The 21,919-nt window shown below is 34.6% G+C and overlaps 1 protein-coding gene and 1 long non-coding RNA gene across 12 annotated transcripts in view; one reads left to right on the top strand and one right to left on the bottom strand.

The window, feature by feature from the left end:
* ADGRG6 (adhesion G protein-coupled receptor G6) overlaps positions 1 to 21,919 on the bottom strand; it is a 134,843-nt gene that overhangs the window by 43,381 nt on the left and 69,543 nt on the right. For 8 of the 11 annotated variants that reach the window (XM_082474459.1, XM_082474451.1, XM_082474449.1 and 5 more), the window contains 5 exons: positions 16,728 to 16,796; positions 13,972 to 14,055; positions 7,936 to 8,021; positions 4,357 to 4,409; positions 3,281 to 3,343 (listed from right to left, as the gene is read on the bottom strand). In XM_082474459.1, the coding sequence (XP_082330585.1) occupies positions 3,281 to 3,343; positions 4,357 to 4,409; positions 7,936 to 8,021; positions 13,972 to 14,055; positions 16,728 to 16,796 (355 nt within the window). The remainder of the gene's footprint in view (positions 1 to 3,280; positions 3,344 to 4,356; positions 4,410 to 7,935; positions 8,022 to 13,971; positions 14,056 to 16,727; positions 16,797 to 21,919) is intronic. The other 3 variants (XM_082474452.1, XM_082474450.1, XM_082474454.1) reach the window with 2 other exon arrangements.
* The window catches only part of LOC309667006, a 1,642,277-nt gene continuing 1,636,441 nt past the window's right edge, over positions 16,084 to 21,919 (top strand). The window contains exon 1 of the long non-coding RNA XR_014267469.1: positions 16,084 to 16,381. This is a non-coding gene — a long non-coding RNA (uncharacterized lncRNA). The remainder of the gene's footprint in view (positions 16,382 to 21,919) is intronic.

Here is a 21,919-nt window from a genome sequence, read left to right on the forward strand (position 1 = left end):
AGTTGCTCCGCGGCGTGTGGGATCTTCCCAGACCAGGGCTTGAACCCATGTCCCCTGCATTAGCAGGCAGATTCTCAACCACTGCGCCACCAGAGAAACCCCGAGAAATACTTTTAAGTAATGTTTTATAGCATACATGCAAGAAAGGCCATATTTGTGGTTAATTTCACATTGTTTCTTTAAAGCAAAAACTAAAAGTTTTTCAAGAAAAATAAGAATTTCAACCAATCTGATTAAACTTTTAACTTTTGAAATTATTAAGTGTTATTGTTTACAAATACATTGCAATTTCTCCAGAATTGTGATAAATGATTTTCTAACTCCATGAAGCATTTACTAGTACTTTGTACACTGAAAAGTTACAAAATAAGTACTTGAAATTCACTCAGTGCTTGGTCAGCATATCACTGAAGAAGTTTATAGACTGCCTGACCCTGCATGTCTTTAAAAAGAAAATATCTCTATGGGAAGCAGAGACATATCCTAAAAGCCCCACCAAAACTTTGGTTCTACAATTTGAAGTAATATAGTTTTCTGTTCAATTGTAATCACAGCTGTAGTCAAGAGCAGAAATCAAAAGATGCCAAAGTGAACTCAGTAGAACTGTTTTACTATGAAGTCCTCAGTGGAGAGGCAGTAGCATATTTTATTTATGAAATTCTGTGGGTATCAGTATAAATGAAATAGAGTATTAACATATTTGTGATGCTTAAAAAAAGAAAAGTAAGTGAAATATTTGCTATTCAAGGTTAGGTGAAATTTAAAAGTAGCCCTATTTTGTCCCTAACTATCTGTGCTAATCTCAAGGACAACATACTTCACAATTCTCATAATTCACTCTGAAAAGCTATTTATCTCTAAAATCATTTACTGCTTAATGTTCATATATGAGTCATATTTCAGGGTGAGACAAACATAGATGTGAAATATAATGGTGAATTGTGATAGCTTAATAATTTGTTCAATGGCCTATTAAAAAAAAAGTATCCTTTGATTAAATTATTGTTGGAAATTAACCTTTGCCACTCCAGTAACTGAGAATTTATAGTTGGGAATATGACCTTTAACTTCCTTTGAATATTGAGAACACAGTACAATGTGGATGGTACTGACCCAAATTCAGCAATTCAAGAATGACGGTGCGTTTTCACAGGTCTTATCTGTGTTGCTTTCCTCTCTCATCCTGGAAACTGAAACTGTTTTATGGTTCTGTAAAGTCCAGTTCTATCTGTTGTTACTATCAATTGTTCTTTATTTGAATAAACCAGTCTCTGCAGCTTTGGTTTCCTGTCTGTCTAGGTAATAGAGTATGATAGCATTATCTAAAGCTAGGGTCTGTGTTAAGTGTTACAATCCGATTGAAAGAAAAGGTTGGGAAAAAAGCGTGTGTGAAGACTAGTAGATTGTTGTTTGGACAAAAACTATGAGAGACTATAAAGGATCATGCATGAACATAAAAGAAACAGCGAGCAGAAAGAAAGAAAGGGAGGTAAAGCCAGTAAGAACAAATTTTAAAGCAATGCCGGAGTTCATACCAAAGAAAAACAAAATGTGTGGATTTTCCCATATACATTGTCTAAGTTCATTCTCCCTATAATTTTCTGTAAAACTACCCATTGGTTTGACAGACAGGAAACTGAGATTCCATGAATTTAAATGTTTTTTGAACAAGAGTTTCTAAGGTGCTGACATATATTCATGATGGCTGATTTTAGTATTGTCAGGTAGTAGAAGAATCACGTTAAGTGGGACTACAGCGTGGGAGCACAAAGTCAGAAATCCTGGCTTTTCATATTGGTTGGTTGATCTTGGGCAATTCACTGGGTCTTAGTTTTGTCACTGGTTGAAAGGGCAGGTTGTTACCTGCCTTATCTATGTCAGGGAGTAATTGGGAGAGGGAAGCAAATGAGCCAGTGAATGTGACAGTGCTTGGAATCATAAAGTGCTGTGCAAATGTAAGGAGACACTGTGATGAAGGTTACAATGAAGATGATGATGAGGATGAGGATGATGATTATGCTTCCAAGAAGCATTGGTTTAATATATTTATACTTCCGAGAAATATGTTATTTGGCTCTTCTTATAAAATTGCACTGTTAGAATCTCAGTCTGAGCCCTCTGCAGAGGGTATACCATTGGAGATACCCCGAACTAGGGCTGCCACAATTGTAAGACAAAGTGTCCAGCAAAGGGATCCAGATAATTGCTGGATCCATTATTCAAGGCTCAATATGATCTAGCAGTAAGGTTTGGAAAAAAGAAATTATTTGCCTAAATAGAGGAGAAAAGTCCTGTTACCATCAAGAATACAGTGTTAAAATACATTAAGTACATTATTTGTTCTTTAGATCACAAAGGAAAAGGAACAATTCCAGAAAATAAACAACAACTTTCCCTAACCAGATGGCCCAATCCAGTCTGTTGAATACTTACAGAAATAAGTTTGAAATATAACCTTAAACACGTGTTTTTCTAATGCCGAATAGAAAAAGAAAAAAAATAAGAAAACTCTCTAGTCAACTCTCATATGAAATTTTATTACTAGCTTCTCATAGTAAGAATGTATCACTTGAAAAGAGATATATTCCATCATTATAGTTGTAAATACATAATATTAATTCAGTCAATTGAAACTGAGTAAGAGATGTGAACTTTTGCTTTCCAACTAATTTTTTTATTCTGCGGAGATGCAATATATTACCTGAACACAACTACATTTATTTCATTTAGGAGTTTCCATTATTTTTCAAGAACAGTTGGCCTTTAAATGCCAACTGATTACATATGGTGAACATATCCATTAAATTACCTGCCTGCATAAGTCATGACCTTGATATAAATTTAAAAATGAAGACTTCAGAAAATTAGCTGATGGCTTTGAATGCTGAAAATATTTCAGCATCTATTACCCATATTATTAGATGCTATTGTACATAAGTACCTTACTTGAAATAACACTATAATTATTTTCTTTCTTTGAAGGTCTCTGAAATTTCAAATAAGAGGTAATTGGTTATCATAAACTGGAAATACTAAACTAATAAATGTTCTACTTCTGAATTATTTTTTATCAGATGTACATTTCTACCCAGTCTGCTATATTACAGTTTTAACTACAGAGAAAAAAGACTGTCCACTAGAGCTAAAGACATAATTTAAATGTGCTACTGGATTGAAATGTTTCTCTCCTACCTCACTGATTTCATTTCTCTACCAGACAGTCAAAACAGAGAGCAAGAGAAAAGATGTTACATTTTCTGCAAGACTTTGTCAGCGTTACCTTTGATCATTCACAATGCTTCTCCTCACTTTAATCTTGTCCTCTCCCGTGCTCAGGTGAAAACTAAAAATACAAATAAGTACATTCATTATCAACTTCATCTGCTGCACGATCAACAACAAGATTTGAGGACGTGAGAGAAAGAGGCAGAAAGGACATTCTAAGTCAGTGTTTGCAAATGTGTGTTCTGAGGTCCTAGTTCTTTCATATGCCTGAGACAAAACAGCTCCATGGCCAAATAAAGCTTGACAGCTACGTGCCTTCTCTCTCTCTCTCTCTAAGATTCATGATGCATATCAGTACACGAAAGAACCTGAGATGCTTGGATATACAGAAATTTGCTTCAGTTTGTTTAATAATTTAGCTCCTGAACTAATTTGACTTTTTGATCCCTTTTGCTGTGTTATTACATCTCTTAGGTTCACAGAAAACATGTTTAGGGTTCATCAAATACACTTTAGAAACTAACTTAAGTATAAAACTGTAAAAACAAGGTGCAGAGGAAGACAGGTAAATGACATTATCTGCTAGAGATTCAGTGGAGTGTTTAAATATAAGATTAGTGAAAGATAATTTTGAAAAGCCAAGTTGCAATCAGACTGTAGATATCTTGTAGAAAAATGGTCTCCAAACTGGGGTGCATGCAACCCAGGGGGTGCTCTAGATGATCTACTGGGGTGTGAGAAGCAACTAACAGAACTTCCATTTATATTTAATTATCCTCTCAGTTTATGATACATTATAACATAATATATTGGTTAAGTAATATACACCCATGCATATATACAATTTATTTAAAATCACAAATATATTTTGGAAGTACAAACTACATTTTTAAAAATGATTGGGATCTACAATAAAAAATTTTAAAACCATTGCTGCATCATTGAAGTTTTTGTGCAAAGAAATGATATAATATAGAGTTGTTTTAGAAAGATTATGAATATGGTGTGTATGTCTGTACTTACATGTATGTGTGTGCAGGAATAACCAGAGAGAGAGGGGGAGAGAGAGAGGGAGACAGAAGTATTAAATTAGACACTACTTCTTATTTCTCAATTTATTCTGTCATTTACCTGATATTAACCACATAAACAGTATAGTTCCAATTCTGGAAGGTTGAATTGAGCTGAAAATACAATAGAAAAGGATAAGTTTGAGTAATACTTTTAAATAATTTTTTAAAAGAATTTAAATCCAGTTTCTTCTCTCCCATAAAGTGTTAGTGAAATAAGACCCTGGAAAAATTCCGAAGAGCTAGAGCAGTGAAAGAAAGTACAGATAACAGTTACTAGACCACTGTATGCCAAGAACCTTACAGATATTATTTCCTTCATTCTCACAACAACTAATGAGATAGGTATTATCTGCACTGTCCTCCCACCCGTTACACGAAGAAACTGAGCTTCATAGAGATGAAATAGCTTGACCAAGTTGCAACTAAGAAGTAGCAGATCCCAGATTGGAACCCAAGTCTGGGCTGTGTACAAACGCTATACTTTCGTCTCTAGCCCATATTATAAAGGGCTTTCTCTGTAATGGGCCTTCAAATTAGCTGTAACACTGAAAACTTAGCTCCAACAGGGTACACAGGGAAGATGAGCACAATACACACCTTCCATATTCTTCATTCAACAAACACTGAAATGCATTAACATATGTTTTTCTAGCAATTACCATCTCATAAGAATATTAGTAGTAAGAAAAATTATAAGTTAACAATATAAACCTTTAAAGAAACAAAAAAGTTCAGCATTATGGGGAATTGTGTTATAATTGTTATGTGGTCATTTAAAAATTTTTATGGGTCTCAGCACCAGACATTTTAATGAAGCAATGGATTCCTCTCAACATAAATTAAAACCTCCCATATGCATTGTCTAATACAATGACAAAACACCATTTCTTTACTGACACTAAATTCTCTTACTTATGTATCTCCTCCAAAGAGTTTTTTAGGTCTCGTTTCATACACACATTTAGCCTTCCTTGTAAGCATTTTTAAAATGAATGTAAATTCTAGGAAATTCTGGCAAGAAGCATTAAATTATTTTTAAATTATAAATAGTAATAATATGAAACAGGGACACCACTTATATTTTCCTGTTATCAAATATCTGCTCTGGTATCTTACACCTTAACGGAAAAGTGTCCATTAAAGTTTAGCTTCAGATAAAAATGATGTTATGTTGAAAACCATGCATGAAATAAACATAAATGTAAAGTTATACCTTGTCTAAAGCACAAACTTTCCAATGAATGCTAATTTACAGAATTAATAATATTAGAAGTGTTTCCTTTGAGAATGAAAATAAAGAATTTTATATTTTGACTAACACAACATTGTAAATCAACTATACTTCAATAAAATAAATTTAAAAAATAGAAGTTTACTTTTGAAAACATTCTGACTTTAAAAAAGCAGAGAGAAGAATGCTGGAAAGAAAACAAGATGCAAGATTATACTCATTCAGTAAAGCCCTTTCTTGCCTTTAAAAATAAGACTATGTTTTTGGGCTTCCCTGGTGGTGCAGTGGTTAAGAATCTGCCTGCCAATGCAGGGGACACGGGTTCGAGCCCTGGTCTGGGAAGATCCCACATGCCGCGGAGCAGCTGGGCCCGTGAGCCACAATTACTGAGCCTGCGCGTCTGGAGCCTGTGCTCCGCAACAAGAGAGGCCGCGATAGTGAGAGGCCCGCGCACCGCGATGAAGAGTGGCCCCCGCTTGCCGCAACTAGAGGAAGCCCTCGCACAGAAACGAAGACCCAATACAGCCATAAATTAATTAATTAATTAATTTAAAAAAAAGACTATGTTTTCCTACCATTCTTCAAATATCTATCTATATCAATATCTATCTACATATAAACATATATATGTATGTATAAAGTTTTATCACCACTACCTCTCATTGTATGGTTTAACTTTCTTTTGCTACCAAGGACACATTTATCAGACAGCTACCATGTACGAAAACCTATTTTTGTTACTTCAGAATGTATACCCAAATGACAAATGACTTTTTTCACAAAAATTGTCTGAACTGTAGTAGTACATAAAAACAGTACACGGTCCCACAGTATGCTGTAGATAGGACATAAAATAATAGAAAAAATAGAAACCTATGGAAAGTTAAATTTTTGATATTGTTATAGAGAAGAAGAAAATTTTTTTAATCCTTAGGCTGTATTTGTAAGAAAAATAAGAAAATAAAATGCTTAGGGTTTTTTTTAATTGGAAATTACCAAAATTTTCACCAAAGAATACTGGTTAAATCAATTATAACCCAAATATCCATCAGCAGAAAACTTGTTAAATAAATGACTAGAGAGCCACATAATGGAATACTGTACCCTGTTTTTTTTAAAAAAGATTAGGACAGTCTCTGTGTACTGATATTGCGAATCTGGCAATAACAAAAATAAGTACAGTGTGGAATGGTGTGTGCAATATGCTACTTTTAATATAAAAGGAAAAAATAAGAATGTATAGTCATTTTCTTTTACATTCACAAGCAAGTTCTTGAAAAACCCAAGAAAAACTAACAGTGATTTCTGTGCAGACAGATTGGCCTCCAGGCAGATGAGTGTCAAGGATGGTGAAAGATATTCATGATATGCCTTTTTTTTTTTTTTTAATTAATTTATTTATTTATTTTTGGCTGTGTTGGGTCTTCATTTTTGTGCGAGGGCTTTCTCCAGTTGCGGCAAGTGGGGGCCACTCTTCATTGCGGTGCGCGGGCCTCTCACTATCGCGGCCTCTCTTGTTGCAGAGCACAGGCTCCAGACGCGCAGGCTCAATAGTTGTGGCTCACGGGCCTAGTTGCTCCCTGGCATGTGGGATCTTCCCAGACCAGGGCTCGAACCCGTGCCCCCTGCATTAGTAGGCAGATTCTCAACCACTGCGCCACCAGGGAAGCCCCATGATATGTCTTTTTATACTTAGTGGTATTTGAATCAAACACTCAATTAAATAAAAAAATAAGAAATGTAATTTTATAAACAGTGCTGAACAAATGAATTAATTCATTGCTTGTTCCAGCCAACACCTGAAGATAGGGCCCATCTCCCAGCCTCTGTGGGAGGGTAGGAGCCTAACTTCGATAGGTACCAGTTAGCAACCCCAGAAGGGTTTCTTATGGACCAACCACCCCTCCCACTTTTTTGTAATTTTTCACTTTCCTGACTCTGTTCAAGCCCCTGCCATTCCTCCTCCCTCCACCCTCACTGTTCCTTTAAAACCCGCAGTCACATCTGCACAAATCAGAATGGGGCTCAGCACGTTCTCCTACTGTCAGTGGTTACTGAATAAAATCTGCTTTCACTGCTTTAAAACAACAAAACAAAAACAAAGTGCTGAAAATGTATGGCTATAACAGTAAATAAAGATACCTCTCAAAATACTTTTCCATTTGTGGGACACCTTTCTTATTTGACATAATAGTCTATTAGGCTCAGTTTCTTGTCCTTATTCAAATGTATCTCTCTTTCTATTCAAAAGTGCAATCTCTCACTTATATATCTATACATACATTTATAATGAATAGTATCTATGTGTCAGTATGATCTGTGGATTCAGTTAGACAGTAGAGTCTTTTCCAGATTTCCAGAGATTAAAGGTTTAACGCCAATAAAGAAATTTTACAATTCACTTACCCATTCGGCCACCTTGCTCTGTACTTTTACCTCGGGGTGACGAAGGATGTTTTGAATCTCTATGAAAATTCTATAAATAATTCCATCTGTCCATTGGAAATAAGATTTAGTCCATTAATTATATTTTACAGTCATATACTTACCAACTTACATTTACAAGGACATGATTTCATACAATTTAAAAGAAACGCCTTCTACATAGGTACAGAAAATTTACAAGATATTTTAACTTCATTCTCATTGACCTTTGCAACTTTTTAGAAATAGTTATCATTTAGTTTACTCTTATGAAGTCATTGCTTCTAAATTATCACCTGCATATGTTTCTTCGTATTTTTTAATTCTATAGAATTCTATCTCCTGTATGTAATATGGTGATTTTTCAGGTACAATTTGATTTCTTATAACAAAAAATTATCCTTTTTTTCTATATTATGAAGAATGATAGTTTGGAATGTGAAAGCTTGAGTAAGATGATGGGCAGAACTTAATTTGGAAAAGAACAGGCATCGCATATTTTTGGCCCACAGCCCCTTATCATCTCTGTCCTCTTTCCCCTCTCCACTAAAGCAATTACTTCTACTAAGTTATTGGGTTGTATTTCACCAGAGTTTTTATCAAAATTCTATAAATGTAGTCATTTGTATCAAGTAAAGGGGGAAAAAAGAAAGAATATTTGCAGATGGAATTTTAACTGGACTCACTTGCTTTTAAAAGAAAATCCTATGTCAGAAGAGGTTCAGCTTTTTTTGGCGGGGTGGCAGGGTGCAATCTTTAAAGTAGTCTGCCGTATATATATATATTTCTTTTCTTTTTTTTTTAAATGAAAATCAAACTGACCAGCCAGGGTTTGCTAAATCTCTCTCTATGTGTGTTATAGGGTACCTTACTAAAAGTAGCTAATCAGAAAAGAACTTTTTAAATATGGTAGATTATATAGAGAAAAAAATATTGATTCTTCATTATTGTCAATCAATATTGTCAATCAATCATCTATCTTCATGCTTACAAACATGAGAAAAGTATGCATAGAAAATGTAAAAGTATATAATTAAAACAATGGGAAATAGATTTAATGAAGATTTGAGGGAGGTAGTAGATAAAAGTACAAAAGTATGCCTCTGGGAACTCCCAAATCTACCAAAATGCCAATTCCAGTCACACTCCTAAAGGAATGTTTTTCCACTACAGGGGTCAGAAACTCATGCTAAAATAAATCGCCACTCCCAGGTGTAATAATATAAATCTATGAAATTGGTACAAGTCCAAGGATATTTAGTTTAATTTATGCATACTATTATTCCAGCTTCTAAAACTCTTCAGGTATTTTAATGATCCTGACCTCATGTTCCTTTAAAAAATATTCTGAATGAAAAATAATTCCAGGAGTATATTTAAAATAAATGATAATAATTCAAACCAAAAAACAAACAAAAAAACCTGTTTACACTGTAACTCTCATCATATCAAATCATGGACATTCTGAATGAATGCGAGGAAATTCAAGTTGCAGAAGTCCAGGATTCTATATTGATGTCAGGATCCGAGGGATATTTTGGGCATGTTCCCCGGTGCCAATAAAGTAACTGACAAGCTACCACTAGATGGAGACCTAAAGCATGTGTTTATGTTAGGAGTTGTATTCCTTCCCTCTCAGGAGAATCCTGCAAAATACTAAAAATCAGTATTTTTAATCATTCACATTTCTGAAATTTTATGGAAGCATCCAAACGCTTAAGATGTTTTCCTTTAAATTTAAAATATTTCCACACTTTTTTCCCAATTAATTTTTTATAAATAAGAAAGACATTACATATCAGAGTCAGCCTAAATCAGTTTATAAATATATGACTCTCCCTAGAGTCACATTGCTTATGCTAAATAAAATATGTGAATATACCAAAGAACCTACCCCTAAGTGTTAGAGATTATCCGGTGCTGTGGGTCATTTTCCAGTAGTCTCTCTTCAGAAGCCTCAGAATGAGGTATTTATATATTTAGCAAAATTATTCAATAGTGTCTACTGGTTATACTTATTTAAACTTTTTGGATAATGTAGTCAACAAGTAATCCTAAGAAATGTCCAAGAATGAATTGTCAAAGCAAGATAAAATGTCCACTGGAGGGGACATTTTGGACTGCAGTGAAATAATTCTCTCAAGCATTGCCATTACAGAGAACGCACAACTAAGGCACACTGATGCAGGCTTTTCCCTGTTCTCCTAGTAGTCAAGTTGCCTTCTCCTATAGATGTAACAACTCACATTGTGTCTCAGTAGAAAAGCTATTCACAAATCTTCATATGTTCCAGACACTTCAAAAGATGTATTGTCCTACTAATGACATCCAAGCCTGAAGAATTTGTGATAGACTTTTTTCCAATTAGATAACTCGTCCAGCCACACAAAACTTCAAAGTAGAAACCATTGCTTGCCATAACAGATGTGGTATCAAAACATGTTCCTGTCTGTAGATCTTTCTCCAATTATCTTTCCCTTTTTTTTAATCTTCTTAACACTCTCCTGAGAGTTTCTTGAAAGATATAGAAATGACAGACACTACTTTATTCTCCATTCAAGGGTATGAAATATAGGTTTGAAAAGGTAGGCTTTAAAATATACATTTGAAAAGATAAATGTTAAAGTATAAACCAAATGTCATTTTAGATTCAAGATTATTTCTCTGAACTGGTGATGTGGTAATTATAGTATGACAGTGGCATTTATAATATGACTGGAGTCCTGTTCATCCTACACACATGATTTCTTTAAGATTCTTGGCATATAAAGCTAGATTGATTGTTGGGTGCACACAAATATCCTGAGAGTGAATTTTTTTGAGTAGTCAAATGTATGTGAGAAACTAGAAGCAATGATACAATTTGCACTTGTAAGTTAGGTTTTTAGAACAATAATAAGGACTAACAAAGTTAGTTCCTTACTTGGATTGCTTGTGCTAACCTCACAAAAGTCTAATATTCAGCAGCAGTACAGTGATGTTTCAAGCATAGAACATATGATTTGGAATGGAAACAATGATTAGTCCAAGAGCTTTTCTTGGGAATGTAATGCAGAAGGCACAAAGGTTATTTGTAGGAATACCTAGATTATCTCTCATATACTGAAATATCTGTTTATGAAAAGTAGCTTAGAAGATAAGATTTTCTTAGTATATAATCTGAAGTATCAGATAAAAATCCTATTGAAAAATAACAGAAAGAACTTTACACAGGGGGATAGGAACATTTTACAAAAGCCAGGAAGATAAATTTGATTGATACACTGAAAAAATATGTCTGATTGCCAAACAATCTCAATCCCTCTCCCTTCTGACACCAGCATATCATGACTGACGAACTCAGTAAATCTCTTTAATAGTCCAGAGTTTAAAGGACTAGATAAGGTAGATAACAGATTTGATAGCTGTATATCTTTCTTACAGTGAACAAAACAGGGTTCCCTAATATATCAGATCATAGGCCTGAGAATGCTTACTACATCAGTTTCCCAAGGAATAAGAAAAGTATATTTGAAATTGTTGACAGCATGTGAATAACCTTAGATAGTCAAGGACATGACACTAGATCCCATTTATTCACAAGGTAAACAAGAAATTCTCTTTTCAATTATTTCAAATTTGACTACACCAAAGAAAAAAAATCTTAATTACAGTGTGTCTCTAACCCTTTGTTACCCTCTCTTTTTAAAAAGATAATGAAGGCTTTAGGTGCTGAGATGTGAGAAGGCAATAGGATATAGAGAGAATTCAACAGCATTGTTTTCATTACATTTACTTTCACTTTTCACTTCTATTTTATTTTTTTTTAATTTTTATTTTTTTTATTTTTTTTTCACTTCTATTTTAAAACAAGTAGTACTGGTTTCATTTTACAACAGTGATATTAATTTATTTATATGAATATAAATGTTTAAGTAAAAAAGTGAGTCAATTTAGGGGAAAAAAACTATTAAATAAATAGTAGAGGTGGTTCAAGGATGTGGTAAAATTGTTCAGATGGTACATAAATTTGAGCACACAATTCTGAGACTATTTCTAATACATGATGACTTTCAAATATTTTTAAATATTTTTAAGTGCTAGGATTACATTTTTATCAAGAATGATCTGAATTAGATTTTTTTTTCTTTAAAGTGGCTAAGTCAAACCATTTTAACTGATTCTAACATTTGCTTGCTTTGTTGAAACTCCAGTGAAGGTTATGACGCAGAGAGAGATGGACTGAACAAGGCTCTCTTCAAGAATGTCAGAAATGACATGATTGAGTGAATACAGCTCCACTCCACCAAGTCAAGGACTCTGAAGCATCATGTAAACGTTCTTGGGCAGCAGAGGATGTGCCAGTCCTAGAGGGAGAATGCCACAGAGGCTCTTTGTATGTTCATACAAAGAGTGAAATACTTAGTCAGAATTATAATATTCCCATCTACTGGCTGGGGTCCATATGAAATATGCACTGGAAATTTCAGCTGCTGTTGCTTTCTTGGGGATTGTTGGAATTTTTGCTCCATCATAAATCTCCTTGGTGTAACTACCAGAATAACCATGAACACTTCCCTGAATCGATGTCTTTATATCCCTAATGAAATTTATATCTACGTTTCATGTAAAATATTCCATACTTCCAATTTAAATGTCCTTAAATGTACAGGAAGTTGATGTAACCCCCAAAGCCAAAAGAAAAAATGAACTATGTGGGTTTCTTTTCTCTGGGTTTTGGTCCCTGGTGATATATTACAGATGTCTTGGCCTTGCAAGTTAAATGATTGGGGTTGAGAAAATTCCTTTGTTTCTTTTTTTTTTTTTTTAATTTATTTAATTTATTTATTTTTGGCTGCGTTGGGTCTTCATTGCTGCGTGTGGGCTTTCTCCAGTTGCAGCGAGCGGGGGCTACTCTTTGCTGTGGTATGCGGGCTTCTCATTGTGGTGGCTTCTCTTGTTGCGGAGCACAAGCTCTAGGGACGTGGGCTTCAGTAATTGTGGCACTCAGGCTCAGTAGTTGTGGCTCGTGGGCTCTAGAGCACAGGCTCTGTAGCTGTGGCACACAGGCTTAGTTGCTCCACGACTTGTGGGATCTTCCCGGACCAGGGCTCGAACCCGTGTCCCCTTCATTGGCAGGCGGATTCTTAACCACTGCACCACCAGGGAAGTCCCCTCCTTTGTTTCTAATACCTCATATTTGAGAATACTACTGTGTTTGAAGCAATGGTGTGGTCACCTGATTGGAATTTCTCTTTTTTAGAAGAAATTGAAATCACTCACTCTGAATTACGAAAAGGCTATGCACTGTAGTTAATATAGGTAGTGGATTAAATAATAACTCAATTCACCTGGCATTTCTCCAGTTCATTTCTTATCTTATGTAACTGCTATATTTGCAAGTTACAAATAATATAAACAAAAACATGTATATATAGAGGGAAAAAACAAGAGGTATTGGCAGTTACTTGAAGTTTTGTCAGTCGATAATTGATTTATGATTTAATTGATATACAATCACATTCTAACCATTATTCTTCAACAAATAAAAACAGAGAGCAAAGTATTACCATATAAAAATGATTTAGCTGTCACAATGTTTGAACATAAAGTTGGCCTTAGTGAGAAATTAAATTACTAAAATTATTTAGTTTTTTGAGATTATAAAATGCTTTAAAAACTAGTTTCTTTAGAGAATAATCTGACAGAATGTGATGAATATTTTTCTTCTCAGATCTCTAGTATAATGCAAATTAATTCCTTTAAATTAATGCCTTTCTCTTAAAGCTTCCTTTGAAAGAAATTTTAGCTAAAAGTGCAGAAGCGTGGCACTAGAAACGTACTCATTTCATTGTTCATTAGAATGGGGAACTCAAGGGAGTCAAGTGATATTTATTTTACTAGTCTTACAAATGTACAAATGTACCAATTGATTCTAACAATAGAAACTTTGTTGGAACATTAGATACTTCCACCCTTATAATACAATTTTTCATCAAGTCAGACATACTACAAATATAAAGGATAATGATTTCTTACCATTCCTTTGTTTATCGGTTCTATTAGTAACAGGCATGTTAGTGGTGACAATGGGTGGTGTAGTACTAGGAGAGTTTACAGTAGCTGGTAATAAAGATGAGAAAGATGTAATTTTGCAAGGAGCACATGAAAGTTAATATGGATGAGCAATCTATGGTTAATGCATGAAAATATATAGAGGAGGAATGGAAACCATTTCTTGCCACTAAACACAAGTCCCAAGGTTATAATGCATAAAATGAAGCAATGCTTTCTATGGCATATTAAGAATCTGTTCCCATGGCCTTTCATACCATATTGTATAAGAGTCTGGAACCGGCACAAAGGGAATGGAGAAAGAACATTTAGATTCTAGATCTAGGTTTGCCATCAAGAGGCTGATGACCACACAGCAAATGACTAAACCTTATCCAGAACTCAGTCTGCTAAGTTTGTAAAAAGAAAGGTTAGAGAAGGAAGCCTGTACAGCACCTGTCAGCTTGAAAATTATCTAAAGTCAGTCTTTCTGATATACTGAGACTAGCAAAATAAAATCTCAGGGGAAAATGCACTTCTCCTAGAGAAGGTAAATGTAAAGAAAAACAAAAGAGAATGAAATGTATAGATGAAATCAATCATCTAAAGATCCCAAAAACTTTACTACACACTGATGGATAAAATGGATTTCATAAGGGCAAGTCATACAGGAGGGACTTTTCAAAACAGTATGTCAAGGCTATGCTTCTGATATTACTAAAACTCTCAAAGATTAAACCCTTATGTAATGGGTTATAACCCATTATGTAACCCTTATGTAACCCTTTCCAAGAAATTCTGGAGGAACAATGTAAGTAGTAAAATAACTATACACATAATTTTCCTTTAGTTTACCTTAGGAGTATATTTGTATAAGATGTACCTTTCTATGTACAATAACCATTTGTTACGTATTTCTCTTAATTAGAAAAAAATTACCTAAATTTAAAACATTTCAGTGATTATAAAAAGACTTACCTTCTGAAGGCTCTTTAGAAAATATTGAATTCCTTATTCAAAATGTGTATTCTTAACTAAAATAATTTTCCATTCCAAAGTAATATATAACACTTAAGAATGGGGATTCTTTTTGAAAGTCTTTTATATTTTTAAATGATGAACAATCAGTTATATTTATTTAATGCAAAATACATCAATGAATATGAAAATGCTTTTTGGTCATTTAGGACATAGGAGGAAAAAAAGCTGGGCATCTAGTCCTTTGACCCAAGGAATCATTCCTACCTCAGATTAAAAGAAAAAAACAAAATAAAAATTAAAAAAGAATCTTCACACCTTGAATTAAGCAAAACTAAGGCTTTTTTCTATTTCATATAACTATTTTCAAACTACACTGAGTTCATAGAAAGAAGCTACTTAATGACTTTATTTTCTTAGGGTATTCATCAATAATAATATCAAGAAATAATGTCTCAGAAAGGAAACAAAGATAATAATGAATTACACCCCTTCTCCCTGCCTACTCTACTCCCGCACTGGAGCTACAGAAGAGAGCTTAGGTTTCTATTCCTTCAATCTCACTTCTAACCCCCATCACTTTCATGTTATGATCCTCTTAATAAAAGATCCCGCTTTACAAAAGGCATGGTCATGATTCTTAATGTGGCACATAGAAATGCTACTTCAAAAAGAAGTCTATAATAGAATAAATGGATGAAAATGGGTCATGGGTAATTAGAAGAAGCATGATAAAATTAAAGCAAAATATATTATTATTTTAAAATCTATGTGACTATGGATTATTTAGCATGCAACCATTCAGTACGTAATATATATACTGACCATAGTATAGTCATTATGCGTTATAATAATTAATAAAAGTACATTCATATTAGTTCAAACTATTTTTATCTTACATACAAACTATTCATACATTCAAACTATTTTCATCTTAATATTGAAGTTACATTGCACATCATAAATTGCCTCACGGCCTTGTCTCAACTAACTATTCAACTTAATTTTTCCCCTTGTTTTTTTTTTTTTTTTTTTTTTTTTTAAGAAAGTGCTTCAGGCTAATCTTTATCATTGAAACAGAACTGGCAGTCTTTTTTTTTTTTTTTTTTTAAGTTTTTTTAATTTTTATTTATTTATTTATTTATGGCTGTGTTGGGTCTTCGTTTCTGTGCGAGGGCTTTCTCTAGTTGTGGCAAGTGGGGGCCGCTTTCCATCGCGGTGCGCAGGCCTCTCATTATTGCGGCCTCTCTTTGTTGCGGAGCACAGGCTCCAGACACGCAGGCTCAGTAATTGTGGCTCACGGGCCTAGCTGCTCCGCGGCATGTGGGATCTTCCCAGACCAGGGCTCGAACCCGTGTCCCCTGCATTGGCAGGCAGACTCTCAACCACTGCGCCACCAGGGAAGCCCCTTCCCCTTGTTTTTTAAACATGAATACTTTTTCAAAATATTGTATGGCTATATTATACTGGACAATATTCTTGAGACCAAATCGAGGGAAAAAATGAAGTCAACCTTTCCTAATAGCATATAATCATTCACATTTAAAAAACTCAGTGCTTTATGAAATGTGGTCATACAGTGTGTGAATGCATTCCTTCTCTACACTGCACACCCACACAACTAAAAGACATCCAGAAATTCTTCTGGTTTGCTGGTTTCTGGCTTCTCAAGTGAAAAGATAAAATTCAAAACAATGACAACTACATTTTCCAAAATAGCAAGTAGGAAAGAGAGACTCCAGAGGACGATGTTGACTCCCTACCTTGGCAAAGGGTCCCCAAATCTGCACAGTTGGCTAGTTCTGCTGCCGGGAGCGGGATCAGGTAGGAACCTCGATCAACAAAGAAAGATTGTACAAATTTGACTTATGATTTAATTATAGTAACCCTCCCAAAATATCATGAATCATCTGGTTGGTGTAATAGGAGCAACCCTGGAAGAGTCCACCAGTAATATTCCAACATCAGGAAAGTCTCTAAAGATCTTTATGTATCAATTTCCACAAATGTAAAATCAAGCTACTGAAATCTCCCTCAAAATCTTTAACTCAATCTACTGGCCCCATGCACACATGAAAGGAAAATAAGTGCTACTGCCCCTTAAAGTGTGAATAAAAAGTTCAGGGCCTTTTCGCATAATAAATTATAAGGCTTTGGTGGAAATTCATACAAATGAAATAATAAGAACATCAAAGATAAGTTTCAAAAGTGAACTTGGATGTTACTAACACTCATGAAATGCAAGTTTTTGGTTCATAGGCACTAGCACATGTTAGCTGCAATTCCAGAAATAAGTTTCCGTGACTGGAAACTTATTGGTCTCTGTGTCTTTTTATTTCAAGCTTTGCCTGACTCATCCTCAGCAGTAAACAAATTTTGAGCTGATTTTCTAGTAGGAGTAGTGGATTTTTCTCTGTTGCACTAAATCTCCCTCTGGCTATTAACAGACTTCTACCAACAGGTTGAGGCTGAGGAAGATAGGCTAAACTTATCGCAAAGCATATTGTACTATGAATAAAGACAGAAGAATAAATACAAATATATATACATGCACATACACACATATATTTAATTTTTAAAGAACATTTCTATAATAGTGACTACGTTCTAATGTTTAAACATTTTCCAAACTTTCCTGTGGGAATGCTACATAAAGGCAGAGCAGGTACATGAGCCAACAAAAGATGTCTAATTAGGTTAATTGTGTGCATAATTAGAAAGCATCCCAGCAATTTAGCAGCATCTCAGGAGTCGTGGTTTCTTCATTCTTGATTGCCTCAGGCAGCTGGTCCAAGGAAGGAATCATGTTATCTCAGAAAGACTCAACCCTGCGTCCTCCAGCAGGCCTGCCATGTTAACTGGCAAGAAGATCTCATCACAGACCTTTACATGTTCATCCAATAAACATTCACTCACTGTTTAAAGTGTGTGAGACACAGAGGCTAGAAGAATGCTTTAAAACAATGCCTCTGCTCTCAGAGAGGCATGAATGGGAAATGGCTTCACAGTTCTCTGAGTGATATAGATGCATAGTGGCCAAAAGGAAGATGTGACCAGCAGCTTGGTGAGAAGGGTGAATAGGAAATCCATTACAAAGATTAACCGGAAATATGAGTGGTCACTGTACTGATCAGGGGAGAAGAGACTAGAGATGGTTATTACTAGCAGACAGAATTACTGAAACATATACCAAGAAGGCAGTGAAATGGGCTGGGAACCCAGATGGCATGGCATTACTGGAATAGGACATTTATAGCAAATTGGTAGGAATGATCAGATATATAGGTGACGGACAGCTTGTGGAGGGCTTTGTAGAATGCAGGCACTATGAGTCCCCGGACTTTGTGTCTTTCTTCCAATGGCATATCCCACACACATAGTAGGTGGGTCCTCTGAATAAATTATTGAATGCAATATGAACGACTGCGAACATTTTGAACTCTTTCTTGAAGTAAATGGGAAAAAAATGAAAGGGAGCTTGGTGAGAAAATTGACTTAAATTTAAAAACAATCACATTTGAGGCTCCATAGCTAACTAAAAGACAGGCGATACAAGAAGCATGAATAATACCAATAATTCAGGCTTGATATCATAAGTACAGTGAGGATAGACAGAAAGAGATGGATACAAGACATTTGAAGATGGAATATATAGGATTTATTTAGTGACTAACTGGAGAACAGAGAAAGAAAGGGAAGAATAGAAGAATTTTTCTGGTTTCCAACTTGAGAAATTGGTACACAATGATCTCATAAAAGGACATAGTAAATACTGGAAGGAAAGCAAACTTAGGTGGGGTGGGCTAAACAGTACATCCAGTAATAGGAACTGAGGTACCTGTGTGACATCTGGTACACGGTTTACATGTTTTTGTAAGAGGCCTAGCCAGGAAGTACTCCACAGAAGCTATAGATGTGTCTGGGATCACCTAAGCTAGAAGATTTGATGGAACCATAGATATTCCTATATTTAAGTTTCAGATTAAAAAAAAAAAAAGCTATAGATTTGAGAAGACAAAAATAGCTCTTGTAGAAGGTGATTTTACAGAATTCAAGTGAACAAAGTTTCATGGAGGGTGTGGCCACCATCAAGTATACAGAAAGGTCCAGAATGATAAAGACTGAGAAGACCCTTCACTTTGCACTGGAATTTTGACAAGAGCTCTACAGAAATTCTCTTCAGTAGCGTGGGAATCATGCACTCTAGATTTCCAATGTTTGAGAAGTGAATGCAAAAATAGGAAGCTTGGCTACGAAAGGAAGCAGAGATGGGCGGGCGGGGTTGGGGGGGGTGTGGTGGTGTGTGTTTCCGATTAAAAACTTAATCTGTGTACTATGGAGAAAGAGCACGTGAGGAGGCAGAAGTTGAAGCCAGCCTAGAATTTGATCTTGAATGTTTTCTGCCCATTATTCCTTCCCATCATGCCCCCTTCTTGCATGACCTTACTTCTCCTTTAGGTATTTATATTTTAGTAAGGAACTTCTGAAAACTAAAAAGCTTTTAAAACTCAGAATGACTGAGGAAATCTCAGCCACTATAACATGCAAGAGAGGAGACCCTTGGACTGAGTTTTTGTGCTTCTCAAATTCCACACAATGTTGGCAGACAAAGGCTCCTAAGGCCACTTCCGGCACTGATACAATATCTCTGGAAGACAAAGGGAGATAAGGGGACAGCATTGTGGGAAAGCAAGTTTTCAGGCTAACTACATTTCCACTGCAGATATCAAAGAGCTGAGAGGTGGAAATAAGGAGAGAAAATCAGGAGAGTTAGGATTTAGAGTAAGATATTTAACAATTTTCTTTAACATTTCATCAGTTTCGTTGTATGGTAAGCAAGTCTAAATTTCATCATGTGACATGCTTGTTATGGAAAATTGTAACATTTACTTCTCAGTATTAAACTATCAGTTGTTCCTTCTTGGGTACTTTTAGTTTAGCAAATTGACATTGCTTTATAAATACTTTATGAACACTATTTTATGATGATTCAGTATAGAAACAGAAATTAAATTTGAAGCATGTTTCAGTGAAAATGGTTTGAATACAAGTGACAAATTTAATTAGAAAGGTCCGGAATATTGATTAATGAAAACTTACATTACAAATATACCAAATTACATAAACAAATACATAAAATATTAAAAATGTGCACAATCTTTTTATTTGTACCCAGTTCCATTTTCAGCATATCTGCATAGAAAAGTCATTCTCCCCATCAATTTTTCTAGGTGGACAGATTTACAAACCAGAAGATTGTTAAGGAAAAAGAGACAATTCTTTGTCTTGGCTATTAATATATTTATCATTAAGGAACTTTCTTCAGAATGTGACCTATGTATATTCACTGATATTTGTGGATACCAAATATTTAAAGGTATTTAAGGTTTAAAGGTATTCACTTAATATTAACTGCAAGATTTAAGGTTTAAAGGTATTCACTTAATATTAACTGCAAAATTTAAAGACAAATTTCCTTAAAAAAAAAGTAGTCTCTAAGAAAGGGCAGCTGATGAAAAGCTGTAAAGCTGTTAATCTTTCTTCTCTATCTTTTGTTTTTCCAAAATCTTGCTACTGAAAGGAGTCAATATTTACCCAAGTTGTAGTGAAAAAAGACTGAGTAGCCAATAACCCATCTCACACCCAACTTAATGACAATCCAAATAACAGTTGACAGCGCTAAACTCTCATGTGAGTTGCACTAATAAGACAAATAATAATCCCTTTCAACTCCTTCTTTGCAGCTGTTACTAAATTGAATTTATTTTTTTTCATAAATATATTTAAAATAAAATTATTTTTGGATGCCATTTATGCTCATAAAGAGTTTGGGCATCTTCAAAGAATAACATCCTTTGTAAAGATCAGTGATTTCATCTCTATTATTTAAAAAAAATTCAGTCATCTAAAAATGTTACACTCAGTAATTTGTTAGGAATGAAAGGAAGGAGCCAATAGTGAATCAGAGTTTTATGGCTGTGAGGGACAAAACTGCAATAATTGAAAATGAAAGGGTAGGAATCCAGGAGTTGATGAAGCCTTGGTAATTAAGTATAAAATTTCAGAGAGGGAAACAACAGTCGGTCCAAATCCAGAAATTTCTAGAAAAGAATTAACATCAAACTTGGGTACTTGTGAACTGTGTCTTATCTCTACATCCATGGTGGTTAATAAATGGAAGTGATTAATAAATGCTTGTTAAATAAATGTAATTTGTTTGAACTTAGACTCTTCATTGAGTTACACAGTAGCACTCAGGAAAAAGCAGTCATCAGTAAAATAAATATAACTGGTATAGAAGGCACTATCTGTACTTTGTGAAAATTGATGGACATTAGCCAGTATCTAAACTTGAATCATAATGCAGGCAAATACTTGCACTTATGATTAAAGAGTCCATTAGGGAAACTGTCTATCCACGGAGGTTATAAAACTCAGTATTGTTTAATAAAATTGTCCTAAGAAAAAGAATGATGATATAAAATGAAAAGGAATTGCTGCTAAATAAAGCATTTCTTTCTGAAAAGGACTGACAAGATTAACCATGATTAAAAAAAAAAACGTGCTGGAAATTTCCTAATTACGTATATTCCCTAACTATACTTAGAACAGCATAGGAAAACAAAAGTCCAATTATGAAATCACTAAAACATTTATAAATAAAATATTGATTTTATTAAGGTTAGGATACTTAATATTTGAAACAAACGACAGGATGCTTTAATGTTAAATGCAGTCAGTTCTGTTCTACCATCCTATTTTCATATTAAAATTTACTTAGCAATAGACCTTTGGAAAATCTATTCATTTTCTATCACAAGTTGACTCTGGAATGAAAGCTCATATTTAACAGACATTGTCAAGCCAATGGAATGTTAGGCACGAAATTCTATTTTCCCATTGGCTACTGTACTGATCATTAGTTTTGGGAAATTACCATTACCATAAACAGCAA

This window comes from Balaenoptera physalus (assembly GCF_965194825.1).
Source record: "Balaenoptera physalus genome assembly, chromosome: 9".
Lineage (NCBI taxonomy): Eukaryota > Metazoa > Chordata > Mammalia > Artiodactyla > Balaenopteridae > Balaenoptera > Balaenoptera physalus.